The sequence below is a fragment of the Mustela nigripes genome, chromosome 1, assembly GCF_022355385.1.
Source record: "Mustela nigripes isolate SB6536 chromosome 1, MUSNIG.SB6536, whole genome shotgun sequence".
Lineage (NCBI taxonomy): Eukaryota > Metazoa > Chordata > Mammalia > Carnivora > Mustelidae > Mustela > Mustela nigripes.
Window position 1 is genome coordinate 165,713,821 of NC_081557.1, and position 24,736 is coordinate 165,738,556.

General features: G+C 39.7%; 1 protein-coding gene across 2 annotated transcripts in view; it reads right to left on the reverse strand.

The window, feature by feature from the left end:
- Positions 1 to 24,736, reverse strand: part of MANBA (mannosidase beta) — a 122,759-nt gene that overhangs the window by 79,630 nt on the left and 18,393 nt on the right. For both annotated transcript variants that reach the window (XM_059376645.1, XM_059376652.1), the window contains exons 3-5: positions 22,962 to 23,067; positions 21,753 to 21,923; positions 15,096 to 15,219 (exon numbers count right to left, since the gene is read on the reverse strand). In XM_059376645.1, coding sequence (XP_059232628.1) covers positions 15,096 to 15,219; positions 21,753 to 21,923; positions 22,962 to 23,067 — 401 coding nt within the window. The remainder of the gene's footprint in view (positions 1 to 15,095; positions 15,220 to 21,752; positions 21,924 to 22,961; positions 23,068 to 24,736) is intronic.

Below are 24,736 nucleotides of genomic sequence, written 5' to 3' on the forward strand. Positions count from 1 at the left end.
GATCCTGTCATGACAAAAAGTCCAGTAGAAATTCTCATTTAATCTTTAGGTTTTAATCATTCATTTTGGGTTTTTTGTGTCTTTTTAAGCCATTCATTCTGAAGAAGAATAACCAAGAGTATATATATTATATATACTTCTACCCTAAAAAAGGTTACAATCATAAGTCATAAAATCTTTATTAAATAGGGCATGAAGAGAATATCACAAATGAAAATATAACATAAATTTTCTAAGACTGATATATGTTCAATTCCTTTTCATAAAGCAAAGTAAAAATATAGAGGTTTTAGGCCATATAATAAGGTATAAACTTAGATGTAGTAAAATGTGAAAAAACAGAGATAGACAGTTGACCCTTGAACGACAATGATTTGAACTGCATGGATTCACATATATGATTTTTTTCAAAAAATATATTGGAAAACTTTTTGGAGATTTGTGACAATTTGAAAAAACTCATTATTGAACTACATAGCTTAGAAATACCAAAAGAAATATATAAGAAAAAGAAAGTTAAGTATTATTGTAAAAGTACAGTATCTAATACATATACAAAATATGTGTTAGTCGACTCTGTATGTTATTTATAAGGCTTCTGGTCAACAGAGATTATTAGCAGTGAAGTTTTGGGGGAGCCACTGTGGCTCCTGGCTAGGTCAGTTGGTAGAGCTTGCATGTAGGTGTAGAGATAACTTAACAACAACAAAAAAAGTATATGTGAATTTTCAACTACACAGGAGGTTAGTGCTCTTAATCCCCATGTTGTTCAATGGTCAACTGTTATTTTAAACGTAGATTATTTAACAAATAAATATTTACTGAGAACATTCTATGTGCCATGTACTTTGCTAAGTGATTGGAACTACATGATGATCAGGATAAACATGGCCCCTGACCATGTGAGTTTAGAGTGTAACAGGATATATAGCCAAGTACAAAAGTGAAATAATTCCAGGATGGGAGAAATATGAAGTTTTCTGAAAAAACATTCACAGGATGGGAGATCACTTAACTTATAGAGGGTGAGGGAAGGCCTTTATGAAAAAGCAGTAGCTAGCTGAACCCAGAAGGATTCTTTAGCTAAGTTCAGAGGCAGATGAGAAGTATTCTAGGCACGATGAAAACCAAGGGTGAAGAGCCGTAAGCAATGCTTTACCAAAAACTTGAGCAATAATCAAACTGGTAAGGAAGATCCTTACAGAGGATGTAAGCACAGTCCAGCTCATCCTGGTTCATGTGAGGAGTCCAGAGACTTTACCCTAGATCAGTGAGGAGCACTGGAGATTCTTCAACAAAAAGGAAAACACCCGGTCCTGGGTGGCTCGGTCAGTTAAGCCTCTGCCTTTGGCTCAGGTCATGATCCAGGATCCCAGGATCCAGCTCCATGTAGGGCTCCCCACTTAGCAGGGAGTCTGTTTCTCCCTCTGACCCTCCCCCTTCTCATGCTCTCTCTCTCTTTCAAATAAACAAATCTTTTAAAAAAAAGAAAGAAAGAAAGAAAGAAAAACACGATCAGATCAGCATTGTAAAAAATTACAGAGGGCCCCATCACAATAACATAACAGGATAAAAACAGGAAAAGCAGAGAGATATGAAATTTCTATCTATGTAAAAGGAATAGAAGGTGCCACGTGGAAAATCTTGGAATGGAGAGGAAGAAAAGGGAGCAAGCCTGAAGAGGAAGGTCACGGGGAGAAAAGAAAGATGAGACAGCTGCCTAAGGAACAACACTTTGGGAGTGGAGTCTGTGAATGGCATAGAATGTTTCAAGAGGATTCTGAAGTAGTGTTTTATACTATGTGCGATATAACCCGTTCCTCTATCACCGGATCAACTTACATCACTTAGTCTCCAGAATAGAATCTGGGTTTGGTTTTGGTTTTAAAATAAGACGGTATGCTTTAGGCAAGAGCAGAGCGGAAAAGCTGACTCATATTTTTTAAGTTACACAGGAGAAACCAGAATTGGAGTACCCAAAAGGCTGCATAGGCAGAAAGTGAGAGCCACCAGTGAAAGTTCTCATTCCTTACTGCCACAGAAAGGACAGTGCCTGGTGAAGATGCACTTAGCTTTGTATGACCTATGGCAAGAATCTGAGGAATTTCCTGCTGAGTGGCTTCTATTTTCCTCCATGAAAAAGAGAAGGGAGAAGGTTATCAGCTGATGAATATCTTAAAGTCCCTTCTAGAAATAAAGAGGGGACTAATCATCATGGTTTTGCTGCAAATGAAGGAAAAGTATATATGCTGATCAATGAGCCAAGACTTTGTAACTGGCATTCCTTACAAATGCAGAGCCATAACCAGACCCACTGTAAAGATGATCATAGCACGTCTCATCATCTGCATCCCCCATCAAGCCAAAGTAGAGGTGCACTGGATGCACTCGGAAGTAAAACTAATCCTGGACTTAAGAACTATTTTATTTCTTAAATGATCCATTCTTTTTTTTTTTTTTTTAAGATCTTTTTATTTATTTGAGAGAGCGAGCAAGCACAAGGGGAGTGGGCAAAGGGAGAAGTACATGCCCTGCTAAGCATGGAGCTGGACGAGGGGCTCGGTCCCAGGACCCCAAGATCATGACCTGAGCCAAAGGCAGACACTTAACCAACTGAGCCAGCCAGGTGCCCCTTAAATGATCCATTCTTAGGAACACCTGTCAATGAGCTCTGAATTAATTTGTTCTGATCCAGCCAATTCTGGAGTTTACCCACCCATAGCCTGCAAGTTTTTCTAAGATACAGTAAACTATATCAAGACAACCACACTTTGTTCAAGATACTTTCTTCCTACCAAGTATATACTAAGTCTCTCAATTTCCCTTTCCAGCATTTTTATTGTTTTTTTTTTAAGATTTTTATTTATTTGACTGACAGATCACAAGTAGGCAGAGAGGCAGGCAGAGAGAGAGGAGGAAGCAGACTCCCCACTGAGCAGAAAGCCCAATACGGGGCTCGATCCCAGGACCCTGGAATCATGACCTGAGCCGAAGGCAGAGGCTTTAACCCACTGAGCCACCAGGTGCCCCCATTTTTATTGTTTTTAAACAGAAGCACACACTACAGTCTGATACATAGGTATTTATTTTCAAAACATCCTAAATCTTTGACAGCTACATGATCTTTAGCTCCCTATCATATTCCCTCTGGCTTCCTTTACTGTCTCTTACTTCAAGAAATAATAATAGATAATATTTACCAAGAACTTCCTATGAGCCAGGCATTGCTTTATGCTCTCAACATGTATTAACTTATTTAAGCATTACAACATTTCTATAAGGTAAATTCTATTATCACCACCATTGTCTAGATAAGAAAACTGAAAAATGGAGGAGTTAAGTAACTTGTCCAAGGTCACAAAGCTAGTAAGTTGCAGAGCTTGAACATGAACCATGACAGTCTGAAGCTAGAGACTGTACACTTAACCTCTAAGTTATGCCAATCGTAACCAAATAATGTTCCCCCAACTACGTCTTATTGGTACTCAGAATTTTTACAGAATTTAACAGTTTAATTATATAGGGGAGTATTTAACTTAAAGGTATCAAGTGATAATAGACATCAAATATAGTTTTTGGCTGAGTCTTTAACCACAACAGCACAGAGTCATAAAACTTTTGAACTAGAGGTTGACAGATCATCTAGTCTACTTTCTGGTAAGTGTTTATTTCCTTCTAGACCAAAGGCTGACAAACAACTGGTCTTTGGGCCAAATCTGACCCACCTCCTTTTATAAATAAAACTTTATTGGAACACAGCTGCTATGAACTGAATTGTGTCCCCCCTCCACCTCTCCAAAATGCACCTGTGGAAGCCCTAACTCCCCAACTTATCTGGAGATAAGGTCTTCAGGAGATAATTAAGTTAAGTGAGGTCAAAGGGGTGAGGCCCAATCTCATAGGTCTGTGGTCTTATCAGAGAAAGATAAGACCCCTCCCTCCCTTCATCTCATTCTATTTCCATCTGCCTGTGTCTGTTTCTCTTTCTTTCCCTCTGCCACCACCACCACGGGATCCTGCAAGAACAGAGCAAGAAACGTAGCTATCTGGAAACCAGGAAGAAAGCCGTCAGTACAAACCCATCAGCCAGCACCTCACTCTGAGCCCTCCCAGCTTCCAGAACTGTAAGAAATCAAAACCTGAAGCCACCCAGCCTATGGCATTTTGTTATCACAGGCCAAGCATGCTACACCAACCACTGTCATTTGTGTACATGTTGTCTTTGATTGCCTTTGCACAACAATGGCTAAGTTTGAACAGCTGCAACAAAGGCCAAATGGCCCCCAAAACCTAAAATGTTTACTAGCTGACCCTTTCAGAAAATGTTTACTAATCTCCATCCTTAAAATATTTCCCTAAAAAGGCTATTCTAATCTCTTTAATATCTGTAATGAAAAAACCCTCTGCCTCACAAAATAGCCTTCCTTTTTGCTAGCCTTGGCTATTGTAAAGTCTTCACATTGAACTGAAATCCCCTTTTCTTTAATTTCTAAGTAAAGATTTTAGTTCTACCCTACTAATAACCACCCAAGTTCAAGCCGACGCCTTGGATGTTTCCTATCACTTCCTCTTTGGTGAAAAATAGGAAGGCTCTGCTTGTAAGAGCCTCTGCCAGGAAGACAAATAATACAGTTCCCAAAGGCTACTGGAAGTTTCTACTGCTTCTAACAGGGAAAACATGCTAAAGTAAATCAGCAGTCCTCTGGGGCTCATCCAGTTAACTTCCTTGGGAGCTGACAACTGAAAAAATTAAGGCTGCGGAATTCAAAAACCCAATATGAACACTTGCAGGTGTTCATATGCAGGTGTTCCCCTGCAAGACTATCATGTCATCAGCAGAAGCACTATACCAAAATATTTTTGCCCCCTCCTCTTCTTCCAAATGGAATACAACACTTCCTTCCAGAAGTCATGGAGAATTTAAGTAATTTAGTTTCCAAAAGCACATACAGACTCGTAAATCATCAATAATTTTCCTGGTATTAAGTGGTCACTTCTTTTTATTTGTTACTTTTTAAACATATAATCCTATTTCTAGGTAAGGAGAGCTCCCTTTTATAAATTAAGACCCATTTCTAGAATACAGCTTCCTGTCATACTTCTCCTAGCACTGACAAAATTACCCTTTCCTAAAGAATACCCATCACTCCTCTCATGAATAGCCAAAGCAATCTTGAGAAAGAACAAAGCTGAAGTATCACAATTCCAGATTTCAAGATATACTACAAAACAATATGACACTGGCACAAAAATGCACAGACAAAGGGAACAGAACAGACTCCAGAAATAAACCCATGATTATACGGTCAATTAACTTATGACAAAGGAGGCAAGAATATGCAATGGGGAAAAGACAGTCTTTTCAATAAATGGTGCTAGGAAAACTGGTCAGCTACATCCAAAAGAATGAAACTGGTCCGCTTTCTTATGCTATACTCAAAAATGAACTCAAAATGGACTAAAGATCTAAATGTGAGACATGAAACTATAAAATTCCTAGAAGAAAACATAGGGAGTAATTTCTCTGACACCAGCCTAAGCATTTTTCTAGATATGTCTCCTAAGGCAAGGGAAACAAAAGCAAAAATAAAAATAAAAAAGCAGGACTATATCAAACTAAAAAGCTTTTGCACAGCAAAGAAAGCCATCAACAAAATAAAAAGGTAAGCTACTAAATTCAGGAAGATATTCACAAATGATATACCCTATAAGGGGTTAAGATCCAAAATACATAAAGAAGATATACAACCCAACACCAAAAAAACAAATAATCCAATTAAAAAAATAGGAGGAAGATCTGAACAGACATTTTTCAAAAAAAGACATATAGTTGGTCAACGGACGCATGAAAAGATGCTCAATATCACTAATATCAGCAAAATGCAAACCAAAACCACAATGAGATACCACCTCACATCAGTTCGAATAGCTAGAATCTAAAAGACAAGAAATAAAAACTGTTGGCGAGGTTGTGCACATTAATGGGAATGTAAACTTGTGAAGTCACTGTGGAAAACCATACAGAAGTTCCTCAAATAGTCAAAAACAGTAATACCAGGGCACCTGGGTGGCTCAGTGGGTTAAGCCTCTGCCTTCTGCTCAGGTGGTGATCTCAGGGTCCTGGGATCCAGCCCCGCATCGGGCTCGCATCGGGCTCTCTGCTCGGTGGGGAGCCTGCTTCCTCCTTTCTCTCTCTGCCTGCCTCTCTATCTACTTGTAATCTCTGTCAAATAAATTTTTTAAAAAATCTTTAAAAAGTTAAAAAAAAAGGGCGCCTGGGTGGCTCAGTGGGTTAAGCCGCTGCCTTCGGCTCAGGTCATGATCTCAGGGTCCTGGGATCGAGTCCCGCATCGGGCTCTCTGCTCGGCGGGGAGCCTGCTTCCCTCTCTCTCTCTCTGCCTGCCTCTCCATCTGCTTGTGATTTCTCTCTGTCAAATAAATAAATAAAATCGTTAAAAAAAAAACAAAAACAGTAATACCATATGCTCCAGTAATCCCACTACTGGTATTTACCTGAAGAAAACAAAAACACTAATTTGAAAAGATCTGTGCATCCCTATGTTTACTGCAGCATTATGTACAACAGCCAAGATATGGAAGTAACCTAAGTGCCCACCAACGGCTAAATGGATAAAGAGGATATGGTGTATATGCGTGTATTATGGAATTTCTCTCAGTCACAAAAAAGAATGGACCTAGAGGTTTGTTTTCTGGTTTTTTAAAGATTTATTTATTTATTTTTTAGAGAGAGAAAGAGAGAGTGCACAACCTTGGGAAGGGGTAGAGGGAGAAGCAGACTCCCTGCTGAGTGGAGAGCCTCCTGCTGTTTTGAGGTTCGGCCCCAAGATCATGACCTGAGCCGAAACCAGAAGTCAGAAGTTTAACTGACGGAGCCACCCAGACGCCCCTGGATCTAGAGGTTTTTATGCTAAGTGAAGTAAGTCAGACAGAGAAAAACGAATACTGTATGACTTCATTTACATGTGGAATCTGAAAAATACAACAAACAAAAGACAAGAACAGCTACATAAATACAGAGAACTGATGGTTGCCAGAGGGCAGAAGACTGGGGGGAACGGGGTGGGCAAAATGGCTAATGGACAGCGGGAGATACAGGCTTCCTATTATAAAATGAATAAGGTACAGCAGAAGAAATACAGTCAATGGTGTTGTAATAGTATGGTATAGTGACTGATGGTAGCTGCACTTGTGACCACAGCATAACATATAGACTCACTGAAACACCTGAAACTAAGGTAACACTGTGTCAACTACACTCCAATAAAAAATAAAACAAATAAAAATAAAGAAAAGACGGAGATTAAACAAAACAAGATAACAAATACCGATCACTCCCACCTCTCCAGCAGTGGAATGCAAACAATTCCAAAAAATGGATACAGCACTGGGGATGGGGATAGCTAAGAAGAAAAACGATTAAATGAGTCAAAATCTCCTCCCAGGTCTCCTTCCCAATTACACCAGATTTTACATCCTCTCCTCACTTTGAGCCCAGACAACACAGGAATTCTGCCAAAACAGGGCAAACAGGCAAGGCTGACCTGCTCTCTCTAGAACTTGAGGCCTTTCCAGAGACTCAGGGATACCCTCACTGATGTCCCGCTCCCTGCAAAGGAAACCATGGTCTATAGTTTGTTCCATATAAAATCAATCAGGCAGCCTATCCAGAGAAGGTCAGAGAATGTGGTTCTGGCCACTGACTCACTTTTAAGTTTTTCCAAAACTGATTCAGGGAAGACTTTTTAAATACCAACCAACCAACCACTAAGAATCTGACTTGGACGGAAATTTGTATAAAGAGTAGGCAGCTACATAACCAGAATAAGTGTGCTGCCACTTCATCCAAACAACCTTCAAGACAGTTCCAGTTTGCGTAGATGTGGCCAACACATTAACCTTTAAAAAACCTCTAAGATATACCAGTTTCTCCTCTTATATTCCCGTATGGTCTACTTCTTTGTTGAGATGTGGTCAGAAAAGAAAACAGCTTGGGGCGCCTGGCTGGCTCAGTTGGTAGAGCATGTGACTCTTGATCTTGAAGTTGTGAGTTCAAGCCCCATGATGCATATAGAGATTATTTAAAAATAAAGTCTTTAAAAAAACAAACAAAAAAAAAAGCTTTATTCAGTTGTTTAAGAGAAAAAGGAAAGTGTAAAAAGACACAGAAGTAGAAAAATAAGACATGGCTGAGTTACTTGAATTCAAATGTGTCCATAACTACCAGAAAGACTCTCACACTATATCTTAACCCTTGCCTTAACTGATTATAATTAAGCCCCAAGTATCAATGTCTTTATTAATCATGTGTCCAGCTTCAAGAAGAACTGAATTCTTCAATAAGAATTTCTTCTACTTGGCAATTTCCACATCACTTTGTAGACAAGGTTCCTGAGGCCCCAACTACAGAACGTAACTCAAAAGCTCCTGAGCCAAAAGACAAGTCAAGGGTCCAGGTTTCCTGACTCTAGGGCTCTCCACTTTGCATGCATTTCTCACAGAAGCACCTCTCAAAGAGAAAGACACTAGCAGGCACATGCTGAAATTTGTGTATAAACACTGAGGAAAACCAAAAGCAAAGATACTTTGAGGATCCAGGAATCACACTACTGGGTATTTAGCCAGAAAATGCAAAAACACAAATTCAAAGGGATACCTGCATCCTGATGTTTTTAGCAGCATTACTGACAACAGACAAACTATGGAAGCAGCCCAAGTGTCCATCAACAGATGAATAAATAAAGAAGAGGTGGTGTATATATATATACAATGGAATATTACTTAGCCATAAAAAGAATGAAATCTTGCCATTTGCAACAATGTGGATGGAGCTAGAGAGAGGCTAAGGAAAATAAGTCAGTCAGAGATAGACAAATACCACATGATGTCACTCATATGTGGAATTTAAGAAACAAAAGAGCAAAGGGAAAAAAAGAGATAAATCAAGAAAAAGACCCTTAACTATAGAGAACAAACTGATGGCTACCAGAGGAGAGGTAGATGGGGGGATAGGGGAAATAAGTGATGGGGATTAAAAACTATGCTTATCGGGCACCTGGGTGGCTCAGTGGGTTAAAGCCTCTGCCTTCAGCTCAGGTCATGATCCCGGGTCCTGGGATCGAGCCCCGCATTGGGCTCTCTGCTCAGCAGGGAGCCTGCTTCCCCCCACCCTCTGCCTGCCTCTCTGCCTACTTGTGATCTCTATCTGTCAAATAAATAAATAAAATCTTTTAAAAAAGAAGTATGCTTATCATAATGGAAAAATAAAATAAAATAAAATGATAAAAGCAAAGGTACTTTTTGTCTTTCAGAATCCTAAGTCCAAGTATCAGATACATTCAATGTGAAACAAAGAACGGGGGGAGGGCAGAATATAACAATAAAATATTAGCCTCTTAATAAAAGGGTCTGTGAAAAAGAATGCTGAAATCTACAACCATAAAGAGTGTGTCTGACCCTCTACTAAATGTATAATTATATGTTGCCACAGTTCCTTCATTTGTCAAAATACCATCTTTGTAACCTAAACTATCTCACAAGGGCATGACAACAGTTATGGGAGCATCAAAGAATACAAATATATTTCTTGAATCATTACTGTCTGTAAACCTTAACAGGCACTATAAATTATATCCCAACCCAAAGAAGCAAGAGGTTGAATCTACATAGAGAAATATACCCAAAGGTCATAGTTAAGAATACAGGACAGCATCTGGGGGTTAAGAATGAACACGGAGATGGAAGAACATTCGGGTCAGCATGGGAAAAAGGATCTGCAAAGGAAGGGAGGTTGCATATGTAAGATGAAAACCAATGCTCTAGGGCGCCTGGGTGGCTCAGTGGGTTAAGCCGCTGCCTTTGGCTCAGGTCATGATCTCAGGGTCCTGGGATCGAGTCCTACATCGGGCTCTCTGCTCAGCAGGGGGCCTGCTTCCCTTCCTCTCTCTATGCCTGCCTCTCTGCCTACTTGTGATCTCTCTCTGTCAAATAAATAAATAAATAATCTTTAAAAAAACAAGAAAACCAATGCTCTATCTGGGGGGCGGGGCAGGAGCTATTCAAAGATAGCTGCCTTGATTAGCTTCACCCTGCTGAGCATCTAACAGCTCCTCCTTTCGCCTGCTTGCTTCTTGCATCTTTAATAAGTGATGAAAAGCTGCAGTGTTGAGGTCCTCCTGTGCATGTGAAGAAACAGCAGTGACAACAAGCTGAAATGATCAAGCCACAGAAGGTTTCAATTCAAACACAGGATATTTTCCTGTGCTCCTGCTAGAATTATAGGACAGCCTTCAGCAGCTGCTTTTCAAAGAGCTAACAGCTTGCATTAGCCAGAAAGGCAGGCTCACAGTTAGTTACAACAGCTGTTTTCCCCTTCTTTTACCAAGCAGCAAGACCTCCTCGCTTACTCAGCAGGACAAAATCCTCAAAGATGAAACTAAGGCAAAACAGACCGCAAAGCACAATTTCCCCCCAAAGATAAGTTGGTAAATTCCAGAGGGAAAAAAATCTATTCAGAAGCTAATCACAGGAGAGATTAGTCAAGCAACCTACCTACCCATAAAGATATTTTCAAGGGTGAAAAATGTTATTTTATGGGTAAAGTAATTCGAAGATGGATGAAAAAGTGATTCAAACGAATGCATTCAAAAAATGCATCAAACAAGGCATTGTGCAAGACTGACAAATCATCATTATGTTGTAATTACATTCCCTATATCAAAGGGGAGCAATGACCTTCAATACAGACTTCTGTGGGGAAGGCCAGGATCTAGCCAAACTAAGTCCTCCAACCCAAAGGCTAGGTCTTGGAGAATGACGGAGGGGGCACTTTAGGCTGAGGCAGCAAGGAATGTGGATCGGGTCGGGGGAAGGCAGCATCTCTGAGATGGTGGAAGTGCACAAGCACCCCAGGTCAAAGACCCACAGCTCACCTCAGCTCAAGAGGAGGATTCACATACCGAAAAACTTCTCTATACTATTTTTTTTTTCCTGGCTGTGGTAACAATGCAGCATTTCATCAGAACATACTTATTATAGATTTGGACTTAATGTGTTTATGTAATCTTATGAAAAGCTCATAAAACTACATGATCAACCTTCCCTAATACATTTTCGGGCATAATGTGAACAATTTACATCAGATTACAAATATTAAAGACCTAGCATGGAAAAAACAATTAATAAATGAATATATGTATGAGTCTCTCTCTCTCTCTCTCTCTCTCACTCTCTCTCTGTCTCTCTCTCTCTCTCTCTCTCTCTCACACACACACACACACACACACCACCACCACCACCACCAGACAAGGCCTGCCGTTTGGGCCAGATTATTTGCTTATAAATGTCTTAATCTTTGGAATTGGGGCATCTACCCCCACCAGCTATCTTCTCCCCATCTCTCCTCCCCACCTTGGAAACCCAATTCCAGAGAGACTTCCCCCAGGCCCCCAGCAGATGGGGTCATTCTTCTACTCCCTCCCCAAGAAAAAAAAACAAGAGAATCTTCCTAGGTTTCTACATCCAGTAAAAAGCCTCTGGGCTTCCCTTTTCAATACCAGAGTCAATCTTTCACTGTTCAAGACACTGAAAATGTGGGTGCCCTAGAGCAGCTACTGCTGTTTAAAACCTGATTAGACTATTTCAGGGCTACAAGGGAATTATTCAAATAAACATTTTCTAATAAGGTTTTAAAGAAAGTCATGTCAATGAATTGGTCTCTCTTAATACCTAGATAAATGAATGACAGAAGCCTAAGACATAACGGGAGTAATTCTTGTTTTCCTTTGACCTCAGTATTTTTTTCAAATATAAATTTGTTTTTATTATCTTAAACATTAAGAATGGGTGGAAATCATTGAGGAAGCTGAGGTTAGGGCAAAATCAAACAAATGACCACAGGATACTAAAAAGTGAAAAAGTTTAGAAACCATCATTATAATGACTGAGAATGCAGAAAAGGATATCTATCTATCTATATATATGAATTGATATAAATATATAAGTTTGTAAATGTATTAATAGATATATAAAGTAAACTAATTCATAAGAATTTCAAGTTAATTTTTTAAATGTTAAAAAGACTTTTTACTGTCATCTGCACACGATTAAATTGGGAAGTTATGGTCAGTTATTTCACCTTCGGTGGTAAACCTACTAGTTTTAAATTCATAAATAAACTGAACATTTGGAAAAACAATAAGGTTACGTTCTTCTAGCCTCAATAGGGAGAAGGTAGAAAGTGCCACACAGTCAAATCAGTTAAGCCCTTCATAACAAGTTGGCTGAAATTACTAAATAGGTTGTTTTACCGACTTTCTTCCCTTACTACAGAAGGAATATAAGCTCAGCATAGAAATCTAGAGAAGACAGTCGAGCAAAAGTATAAAATACAAACTATCTGTATTACTATTCCCCAAGATAGTCCCATCTGCATTAGTTCTGGCCAGCCTCATTTCACACTAAAATCTTCAAAAATAAACACATGTGATTTTATTTTATTTTTTTTTAAAGATTTTATTTATTTATTTGACAGAGAGAGATCACAAGTAGGCAGAGAGGCAGGCAGAGAGAGAGAAAGAGAGAGAGAGGGAAGCAGGCTCCCTGCCGAGCAGAGAGCCCGATGCGGGACTCGATCCCAGAACCCTGAGATCATGACCTGAGCCGAAGGCAATGGCTTAACCCACTGAGCCACCCAGTCGCCCAACCTATGTGATTTTAAAGAAAAGTTATATTTGTCTAGTTTTGATTATGAGCTAATCCTCTTAAAAACCTTTTAATACCTCTCACAGTGCCTGCCTCATACTATATACCAAATAAATGCATAAAATATATTAGCTTATTCTCTTTATTATTTTTCAACTTTTAAATAACTATTGATTTCAGTGATGACTGCGGTCTTCCAAAGGAAAACTGGAAAAAGAGCTCTGAAAAAAACTCCTAAATGAAGTTCCTCTCCTCACTTTCACATGTTTATGCTTCAATTTTCTTTATTACATCCAACAACCACACTGAAATCTATATAGAATTAATCATAGTAAGAACTGATGTTTAATATGCACAGGGCATATCCTCTGAACAGGAAGCATATTTTTCTCTATATTAAGTACAAAATATATTGCAGTCACAAAATATCAAAAATGTAATTGAAATGGGGAATTACACTGAATCTAAATTAAATTTTAAACATCACTGAAATAGATTTAATTCCAATAAAATTCACGTAGTCACTAGGGACTAATAAACTGAACTCTAATGACTCATATTCAGGAAGAAATTTTAGTTTCATATTCAAAATTTTAAATTAAACCAGAACAGTGTTATTCAAATATTTGCAGGTATCAGGGTGTCTAGAACACAACAGCACTTTTCGCAAACCACCTAAAACATTCATTAAACTTCAAAACAATTTAAATAAATAACTCTTTGCAAAATCAGACCTCTCCTTCCACTAGATTCTATTATACCTGAGAAAAAAATATCGGTGGGAATAGGAAAGAATGAAGTGTTCTTTGAATTTAATAGCAAAACTCAGTTCAAGTTACACCTCTGAAGAGTTCAGAAGCACTAGAGTGGCCACATTTACACATGCAATTTAAATTACATCTCTTCATGCCCTTTTCCCATTTAAAAATGCCAGCAGCACCAATTACTTCAATTACCCACCATCTCTGATTGGCTTTTGTTTTTCCCTTTAGAAAACAGATTTGGCTCTGATAGACTAGCAATCTCCGGTCCCCAGGACCTTTAAGATAACGGAACTCCTGTACTGACCCATCATCTTCTTGCTGATTCCATCCAGCAGGCTTGCCCATAACTGGATCAAGTTTCACGAGGTATTATTCAAGAACCCCCTCATGGGATGCCTGGGTGGCTCAGTGCGTTAAACCTCCTTCTTCGGCTCAGGTCACGTTCCTGGGATCAAGTACCACATTGGGCTCCTTGCTCCACAGGGAGCCTGCTTCTCCCTCTGCCTCTGCCTGCTACTCTGCCTGCCTGTACTCTATCTCTCTGACAAATAAATAAATAAAATCTTCAGGGGGGAAAAAAGAAAAGATCCCCCTTCACTGGTTTCCCTGACTTCACAAATCCTCCCTGATCTTTGGTTTTCTGAACTACAGGGCCTCCCAACCCACAAGCCTATTACAGCCTTGTTTGGTGTGGTAAACTGTTCACATATCCCCACCCCAACCAATGTGCAGGCAAGAGTATACTCTAGGTCCTTTCAATGCCAAACATACACAGTGCCGGGCAAACAACTCAACAAATATCTGACCGGCTTTTCACTGATTTGTTGATGTCAGTGACACGTTTGAGGTTTTATTCAAAGCTCCTTTCTTATAAATAGTTCCTTCGGCCGAAAAAGTAGTATTTCTTTACCTTACGAAACTTTCTTTGTGCCTTGTTTGCATTCCAGTTTATTTCCAAGTCTTAACAAAGCTAGTTTGTCACAGCTTTCGGAGGAGAAAACGTGCAGTGATGGACAGTCAGCCCAGTGATGGGAGCAAATTAAGAATTCAGCACAGCTGGAGTTCTGAAAGTGAGAACCGAGACCACAAAGAGCAGTACAAGGCAGCAGGCCCAATTCTGTTAGAAGGGAACACTTAGCTCAGAGAAACCTCAAGTGCTCTTGCTTGCTTTCTTTTTTTTTTTTTAAGATTTTATTTATTTATTTGACAGACCGAGAACACAAGTAGACAGAGGCAGGCAGATAGAGAGGAAGGGAAGCAGGCCCCCTGCTGAGCAGAGAGCCCGATGTGGGACTCGATCCCAGGACCCTGAGATCATGACCTGAGCCAAAGGCAGTGGCTTAACCCACTGAGCCACCCAGGTGCCCCGCTTGCTTTCTTTTTCATTTCAAAATATGTTTAAAAATGTTTATCTACCTCCTTCCTATTTTATATTGTAAATTTTCATGACAAATCACAGTTTGTATATATTTTTAATGCTGATAAATGTGCCACAAAATTTTTTAAATGAGTCTCTGAAAGTATATCTACATATTCAAATTATAAGCCCAATTTTTATCACATAGAGGAGGCTCAAAAAAGAAAAACAAGAAATCACATCTCTTAGCTTACCATATATAGGGGAAAACACAAAGTAGTTCAGACGACAAATGTTATAGGCTTCAATTCTGACATCTTTCCAGATGCCCTGAGTAGGAAAGGACGGCCCCCAGTCCCAACCAAAGGAACTCTGCTCCTATAATGTCAAGGGGAAAAAAACCAGATCCCAATTACCATGAAATTTAAACACTATGGAAAACATGTTCTTCTAAAATATTACATACATGTATATTAGTTTGCTAGGGCTATCATAACAAAATACTACAGAGTGGGTGGCGTAAACAACAGAAATGTATTATCTCACAGTTCTAGAGGTTGGCAAGTCAAAGATCAGGGTGCTGGCAGGTCTGATTTCCTCTGAAGACTCTCTCCTTAGCTTATAGACAACCACCTCACTGGGCCTTCCCATAGTCTTTTCTGTGTGTGTGTGTGCTTGCGTGTGTTGTGTGTGTGTGAATGCGTGCCCTGCATGCGTACACACACACGCACACATTACCTTTTCTTAAAAGGACATCATTCATACTTGATCTCCCACCCTAAAAGTCTCATTTTAATTTAATCCCTCTTTAAGGACCTTATCTCCAAACAAGGTTACAGTTTTAGCAACTGAGGATCAGGATTTCAACAAAAAAATTCAGGGAGGAACACACAATCCAGTCCACAATAGTGTTTGTGTATATGTGTGTGTCCCATACAGAGCATCTAAAAAGGCCTCCGATGATCCCCTCCTGGTATGCATGCCCTGTGTAATCCCCTCTCCTCCAGTATGGATTACACCTAGTGAATCACTTCTAAACAAGAGAATACGGGAGAGGTGATAATCATTTCCAAAATTAAGTTATTAAAAAACTGCACCTTCTGTTCTGGGTACTCTCTCCCATAATCTCCAGGCCATGAGGGAAGCCAGCTGCCACGTTGTGAGGTGACCTCTGTGGAGAGGCCCATATGAGTAAGTGAGCTTGGACGCCAATCTGAGCCCTACCGATAACCACATGGATAAGCTTCGGCCCAAACACTTCAGGCCCAGTAGAGCCATGAGATTACCACAGCCCCAGTCCATACTTGACTGTAACCTCACGACTGGCCTTCAGCCAGAGGCACCAGCTAGTCCACACTCAGATTCTTGACTGACAGAAACTACGATAACAAATGTTATTTTAAGCTGGTAAGTTTTGGCATAAGTTGTTATACAGCAATAGATAACTAAAACAGTTAACTAATACATGAACCTATGCAACACAGTTGTTTGGCAGAAATGTGTTAAGAACCTAAAATCTGATTATGTACTTTTATTCTTCAAAAGCATATGACATTGAAGCACTCTTTAACCTCTCCAAAATGTATCTGAACCTATCATTGTATTTAACCATAAAGAACATTCTATTTAAGTGTGATAGCTATAAAGAATGAGGAAACATTTAAAAATAAAGATAATAAACACATTGAGGCTATGAGCTGAGCTTTAGAAAGGAATAAACACCACAATAAGTAGTAAGCTCTTTCTGAATGGAACATTTGTAGAATAGAGCCTGAGGAATCGGCCAAACTGTTCTCACTTAAATATTTCCTAAGATCTGTATTTATCTGAGATAGAGATAAATTAGTTTCCATTACAGAGAAAAACAGAGAATTAAAACCACTTTATACTATTCACATTTGTCTAAATTCACCATTTCAGCATCAGATTCTCATGTCTGGAATGAAAGTCATCTTGGGGCTATTTATTAAAGAGTTTATAAGTTCAAGTATGTAATTCCTTTATTAGAGACAGGGATAAGGAGGAGGGCGAAAATATTCAACATCTTATAAGCAAACTATTTTCCCCACCAAGGGCTACAAATCACTCTTATTCATAAAACTTCCTCAGATAAAAGTTTTCATTAGTCAAAAAAGATTTGTGAACTGCTTTTTATATTTCAGGCAGGAGTACATCAATGTACAAAACAGACAGTCCTTCCATTTATAGTGTTCACAGTATCCAGGAAATTCAGGTGCTGAATAAATAATCACAAGGGCAAAAGACACCAACAGGGAACAATCTAATGGGGGAGAGGAAAGAAAAGTATCAAGCAAGGTTTCCCTGAATAATATAGTATCTTTCATATGGAGATCTGAAGGGCGAGTACCACTTGTCCAGTGTGTTTAGGAGAGAAGTATAAGCATCCCTTCTGTAAGGAACAGCATGTGGCACCTGGATGGCTCAGTTGGTTAAGTGACTGCCTTTGGCTCAAGTCATGATCTCGGGAGTCCCGGGATCAAGTCCCGCATCCCGCATCCAGCTCCCAGCTCCGCAGGGAGTCTGCTTCTCCCCTCTCATGCTCTCTCTGACTCTCTCTCTCAAATAAATAAGTAAAATCTTTAAAAAAAAGAAGAAGAAGAAGGAACAGCATGTGCAAAGGCCTTGAGGTGCCAAAGACTATGACATATTCCAGGAGATGAAGAGGGAACAATAGGAAGAGAAGGGACGAAGACAGAAGTGGGCATGAGTCAGACTAAACAAAGATCTGTTACTTCAGCAATGAGAAAGGCAATGAGAAACTGTTGAAGAGTTTTAAGGACAGTGCTATAATGATTTTTGTCTGAAAAGAAGATTCTGGCTGCTCTATGTAAAATTAATTAGAGGAAGGTAAATTAGGTTGTAGGTTGCAGTTAGGTGGCCAGGATAATACTTCACGCAAGAAATGATGGCTTGAACTCAAGCAAGATAGAAGAAATAGAGAACAGGAAGATTAAAGAACTATTGAAGAGGTAATGTCCACATGGTCAAAATGACTTAGGAATGGACTGGAGGAGGGAAAAGAGAGAGGAGAGTTATCAAAAACAACTCTTGGGTTTCTGGCTTGAACAACTATCCTGGATGGTATTCCATTCAGCAAGTCAGGGAACCCTGGGAGAAGGATTCAGATCAAATGCAGTATTGGACATCCTGAGTTTTAGGTCCCTGTGAATCAGGCAACTGAAGATGCCAAGTAGGCAATCAGTATAAGGCCTGGAGGTCTGGACTTTAGATACAATATTAGAAGTCATTAGAAATTCGACTGGTGGGGCGCCTCGGTGGCTCAGTGGGTTGAACCTCTGCCTTTGGCTCAGGTCATGGTCTCGGGGTCCTGGGATCAGGCCCCGCACTGGGCTCTCTGCTCCGCAGGGAGCCTGCTTCCCCCCTCTCTCTGCCTGCCTCTCTGCCTACTTGTAATCTCTCTCTTTCTGTCAAATAAATAAATTCTTTTAAAAAAGAAAGAAATTTGACTGGTTATTGAAGAAGTGAAGCTAAATGAGATAGTTTAGAGAAGGTACAAAATTAAAGGAGGAATGTGTCTGGAACAGAGCAAAGCATGAATGATACAACTTCTAAGAGGGATAGGTTGATCTGGATAAGTAACTTAGAAGGAATGGCCAGAGATATGGGTAAAAAACAAGGGGGTGGTGGAGAATATTGCTAAGAGGATAGCTGAAGTGATATGCCCCACCATCCAGGCTGAACAGGGAAGAAAGCAGAGGTAAGAGGGGACCTGTGTTGATAGCGCTACTCCACTAACTTCATATAATCAGTAACACACTTAGAAGTCTGTAACCACAGAAATAAGTCTCCAAAATAAGTACAAACACTATCTTACATTCTGAATAGCTATATAGCCCTTCATGCATGCAAAATGCATTTACATTATTATTTCACTGTATGCTCCTATCAACACAGTCAAGAAGGGAACGATTAGCTCCATACATAAATGATGGACTTGCTTAAGATCATTCTGGTCCTAAGGCCAGAATTCAGATCTAAGATTCCTGACTTGCTCTCCAATTCAGGTCTTTTTCCACTAGACCATGCTAGTCTAGCCAGAAACATCAAGATGCAATTCAGTGCTCTGGTTAAGTTTGCCCCAGGGTTAGTGTTCCACACACCCTGAGAGCAGAATCTTGGGTCTGACTCCTGATTTCAGTGATAAGGGCTTTGTTCTATCTAGAGAAACTGAAAGTGTGTTTTCTTTCTTTTTAAGATTTTTCATTTATTCACTAGAAAGAGAGAAAGAGCTCAAGCAGGGGGGAAGGTCAGAGGGAGAGGGAGAAGCAGGCTAGATCCCCGAACCCCAGGATCATGACTCCAGGCAAATGCGGAAGCTTTACCAACGGAGCCACCCAGGTGCCCCGAAAGTGTATTTTATTTGCCACAAACTGAATGGTGGGGTAGAGGAAAACCACTACATGGATATATGCATAACATATACATCCTTTCACTGACGACTGGAAAAGTAACATTAGGATTCAGGAGGTTCTCAAAGATTAAAGACAGAAGAAGAGAGAGAAAACGCGCAAACTCTAGTATTCAAACCACTGTGCCATTTGAAGCCGAAGGCCAAAAACAAAAGGTGAATTTTAAACAAGTCTCAGTACACAGTATTCCACAGATACCTGACTGCTCAGTTACAGACCATTCCTTTACGGTAGTAGGAACAAACAATTGTATTGAGACACTGACACAAATATAAGTAGGTTGAATAAAAGCAGAGGAGGTATAATTTTGACCTTAGTACTTGTATCAGAGAAACATAATTTAGTGATAAATCCAGCCAGTCTGAAGAGAGCCACTTAACTTAAATAATCAGAATTTACTAACTGAGGCTTTAGCTAATAAATACTGGAAAAATATTCTCAATATCTTCACAGTGAAACCATTGCTTACATTTGTTTTTTTAAAACCAAATGCCAATTTCCAAAAATATTCAAAATAGAATTTTTTTTTTTTAAGATTTTATTTATTTATTTGACAGAGAGAGATCACAGTAGACAGAGAGGCAGGCAGAGAGAGAGAGAGGGAAGCAGGCTCCCTGCAGAGCAGAGAGCCCGATGTGGGACTCGATCCCAGGACCCTGAGATCATGACCTGAGCCGAAGTCAGCGGCTTAACCCACTGAGCCACCCAGGCGCCCTCAAAATAGAATTACCATACACTGTAGTATCCCACTTCTTGGTCTTGATGAAAAAGAACTAAAAGCAGAATCTCAAAGAGATATTGGTACATCCATACACAGCAACATTATTCACAATAACCAAAAGGAGGAAGTAACCTAAATGTCTACTGACAGATGAATGGATAAATAAAATGTGGCATGTACATACAATGGAATCTTATTCAGACTTAAAAAGGAAGGGAAATTCAGACACATGCTACAGCATGAAGAACATTATGCTAAACGAAATATGCCAGGCACAACAAGACAAATATGCATGATTCCACTTATCGGAGGTATCTAGAGTAGTCAAACTCATAGAAACAGAAATAATGGTGGTTTCCAGGGGCTGGGAGGAGGGGGAAATAAAAAGTTTTTATTTATTAATGATTTTATTTATTTGTGAGAGATAGAGAGCACAAGCAGGGGGAATGGCAGGCAGAGGAAGAAGCAGGCTCCCTGCTGAGCAAGGAGTCCGATGCGGGACTCCATCCCAGGACCCTGGGATCATGATCTGAGCCAAAGGTAGACCCTTAACCTACTGAGCCACCCACGCATCCCTGGGAATTGTTTTTTAATGGGTATGGAGTTTCAGCTTTGCAACATGAAAAGGTTCTTGGGATTTGTCCCCCAACAATGTGAATATACTTAATACTAGTGAACCACACACTTGAAAATGGTAGAGATGGCCAATTTTGTGCTATGGATATTTTATCACAATTAAAAATTTTTTAATAAAAATAAAATCAAAAAATTAATGCCACAGAGCAAACTAATCCAACCATACTGGAATAAACTCAAGTCATTTAGACTCAGATGAAACTCAAGGAAAAATAATCATCATGTGGATTTTGTCATTTTTTTTGTATGTCATTAGATTTTATGTGAACCTAGCAGTAAAATATAAGAACACATCAGCAAATATATCAGTATTTCCAGAAAGCTTCCTAGTAACACGAATCACTAATAAGTATAAACCATACAGTCTGGTGAAAAGTTGGATAAACTTAAATGCTAAAAAAAATAATTTGTAGGGGTGTCTGAGTGTCTCAGTCAGCCCAAGCATCTGACTTTGGCTCAGGTCATAATCTCAGGGTCCTGGGATCAAGCCTCACATTGGGCTCCCCACACAGTGGGAGTCAGCTTGTCCTTCTGCCCCTCCCACAGCTCATGTCCTCCTTCTCCCTCTCTCAAATAAATAAATAAAATCTTAAAAAAATAATTTGTCAAATTACATTATCAGTCACCTATTTTTCTTCTTTTTCTATTGTTACCTAAGTTTGAGGCATGCTTCAGGAAAAAAATCTAGAAAGACAGCGATTCTTCAAAAAATTCGTATAACCTTTTGGTTCTTATTTCAAGTGTTCCATCCCATGAAGCAGGCAGGAAAGAGATGCCCAACTTCTAAAATACTATTGGTGGGACGCCTGGGTGGCTCAGTTGGTTAAGCAGCTGCCTTCGGCTCAGGTCATGATCCCAGCGTCCTGGGATCGAGTCCCACATCGGGCTCCTTGCTCGGCAGGGAGCCTGCTTCTCCCTCTGCCTCTGCCTGCCATTCTGTCTGCCTGTGCTCGCTCTCTTTCCCTCTCTCTCTCTCTCTCTGATAAATAAATAAAATATTTAAAAATAAAATAAAATACTATTGGTGTCTTCAAACAAGCATTTCACATGCTGGCATACCTCACCCTCAAGCCTAACGCCCCCTCCATTTGCAAGACTGTTACCTTTCGAATGAAGTTTACATGGCATTGGCCCTTCTGCACAGGCGGAGGACAGTCTGGAGGCACAGAGTAGTTAGAGTGAGCTTTGCTCTGCTGGGCCGCATACAACACTGGTGACTGGAAATGCAGCTCAAGGGAATTCACATCTCTAACCACACTGGTAACATCAAAGCTCTGCATTAAAGGAAAGAACAGATGTGGAAGTGGACATGTGTGTAAAATTTTAGATATAGATATAGATATATAAAAATGCGTGAAAGATGAGTAAAATAATTGAAATCTTTAGGGTTAGCCTTTTTGTAAAAGAAAGCACTTCACTGAAATAGTATAACCTAGTTGCCTGCTTATAGGTACAAGCGAACACATTCTCCTACCCAAAAGTAGATTTCTAGGTTTCTCCTTCTATTTGTACTGACAGATGACGGTCCCGGGCAAAGAGAGCAAGCAGAAAATATCTTTAGTCCTGGAATGTCTGCTCTGGCTATTTGAGATGTGGCCTTGAACAGCCAGGGAATTTCCTAGATGCTTCGTGACAACCTGACTCTCTGGTATGAACCGCATGTTATTTCTAAGTCATAAGTTATTTTTGTTTTTGAAAAGTTCTACCCTGGAATGGAGACCAGGATATGATATCTTAATGCAACATCATTTGGCGTTTCACATGAAACTCTCGATCACCAAACAACAGAGAAGGGAACAGCATTCACTGAACACTTCTCCTGTGCCAAGAACTGTGTCAAATGTTTTACATCATTAGCTTATTAAGTCCTCACAACGACTCCACGACTCCTCCACGAGGTCTGTGGTGTTTTCATCACTCAACAATGAGGCAACTGAGAAAGAAAGTAACCTAATCCATGCTTCAAAGAGTATTGCCTGGGGCGCCTGGGTGGTTCAATGGGTTAAAGCCTCTGCCTTCTGCTCCCGTCATGATCTCAGGGTCCTGGGATGGAGCCCCACATGGAGCCCCACATCAGGCTCTCTGCTCAGCAGGGACCCTGCTTCCCTCTCTGCCTGCCTCTCTGCCTACTTGTGATCTCTGTCAAATAAATAAAATCTTTAAAAAACAAACAAACAAAACAAAAAGCATTGCCTGCGTGGGCAATTATGCACTTAACTTTCTCTATTCACAACAATTAACACACAAACACGTAACAATTAACACACAAACACGCATCAGTAGCTTTTAACCTGACGTCACTGGATACTTACATATCTTTTGAACATGTTGCCTGTTTTCCCAATAGGAACACTATTTAGCAGGACTTTTGCAACTGTGTCGACGCCCTCAAAAATCAAATTCACTTTTTGCCATTTGCTTAAAAAAGAAAATATTTTTAAAACAAGATGTGTAAAACATGAACTTAGATAAATCTTTTTTAATTAAAAACTAAAGGAATAAATATTTCACAGAGATTACACAATCTTAAAAGGCAGATTCCAATGAAATGTATTGATTTAATACATTTTTATTTAAATTCAACTAATTAACATATGACATATTATTAGTTTCAGAGGCAGAGTTCAGTGATTCATCAGTCACAAATAACACCCAGTACTCATCACATCACATGCCCTCTTTAATGTCTGTCACCCAGTTACTCCATCTTCCCGAATACACCTCCCTCCAGAAACCCTCATTTTGTTTTTGTTAAGAGTCCTTTACGGTTTGTCTCCCTCTCTGATGTCGTTGTATCTTATTTTCTCTTCCCTTCCCCTAGATCCTCTGTTTTGTTTCTTAAATTACACATATGAGTAAAATCATATGATGACTGCCTTTCTCTGATTGACTTATTTTGCTTAGCATAATACCCTTGTTATGTTGAGTAATCTAGCTTATCTTTCTTCATAGTATTTCAATTGCCATAAAACCATGAGCACAGCTTAACAATTTCCAAATGCATGGACTTTTTTTCTCGGACTTTACAAAATTCTTATGATAGTTTAGTTAAATAGAAGATATAAAGCATTTTCACAAAGTATTACCTTTATGACACTAAGAGAATGTATTAACCAACTAACAGGTATCTATGAGAGAATATGATGTGCCCAGTACTCTGCTAAGCCCTACAGGGAACTAAAACACTCTCTGAATTTAAGGAAATCTGTAATCTAGTTGCCATTCAAGCCTAAAATACAGGAATAAAGAGAAAACATTCAATTTCTTCTATTTTATAATATAGTCTGGTCAGACAAACTACAAATGCTATCAGAGCTTCTGTCATAAGGAAAGACTTCAAGAGAGAAATAAGAATTTCAAGATGAACAGAATAAATAAAATGGGGTATATCCATGCAATAAAGTATTAGTGATAAAAAGAAATGAAGGATCAGTGAATGTGACAACACAGATGGACTTTGAAAACACTGTTAGGCTAAGTGAGAGAAGCCAGTCACGAAGGACCACATGCAGTATGAGATTCCCAGAAGAGAAAAATCCATAGAAAATGAGTCAGTGGTTGCCTAGTGCCAGGATAGGGATGAGGGAATGGGGATGTTGAGAATGGGGAATGACTGCTAATGGGTATGACCTTCTCTCTGACAAGGATAATGATGGTGGCACAACGCTTTGAATATACTAAAAACTACTGAACTTTATACTTTAAAAGGGTGAATTGGTGGCACCTGGGTGGCTCGGTCATTGAGCATCTGCCTTCAGCTCAGGTCACGATCCCGGGGGTCCTGGGATCAAGTCCCACAACAGGCTCCCTACTTAGCTGGGGGTCTGAGTCTCCCTCTCCTCTTGTTCCTCCCCCCACTCATGTTTTCTCTCTCTCTCTGTCAAATAAATAAACAAGTAAAATCTTTTTTTTTTTAAGATTTTATTTATTTATTTGACACAGAGAAAGAGAGATCACAAGTAGACAGAGAGGCAGGCAGAGAGAGAGGGGGAAGCGGACTCCCTGCTGAGCAGAGTCTGATGCGGGGCTTAATCCCAGGACCCCGAGATCGTGACCCGAGCCGAAGGCAGAGGCTTAACCCACTGAA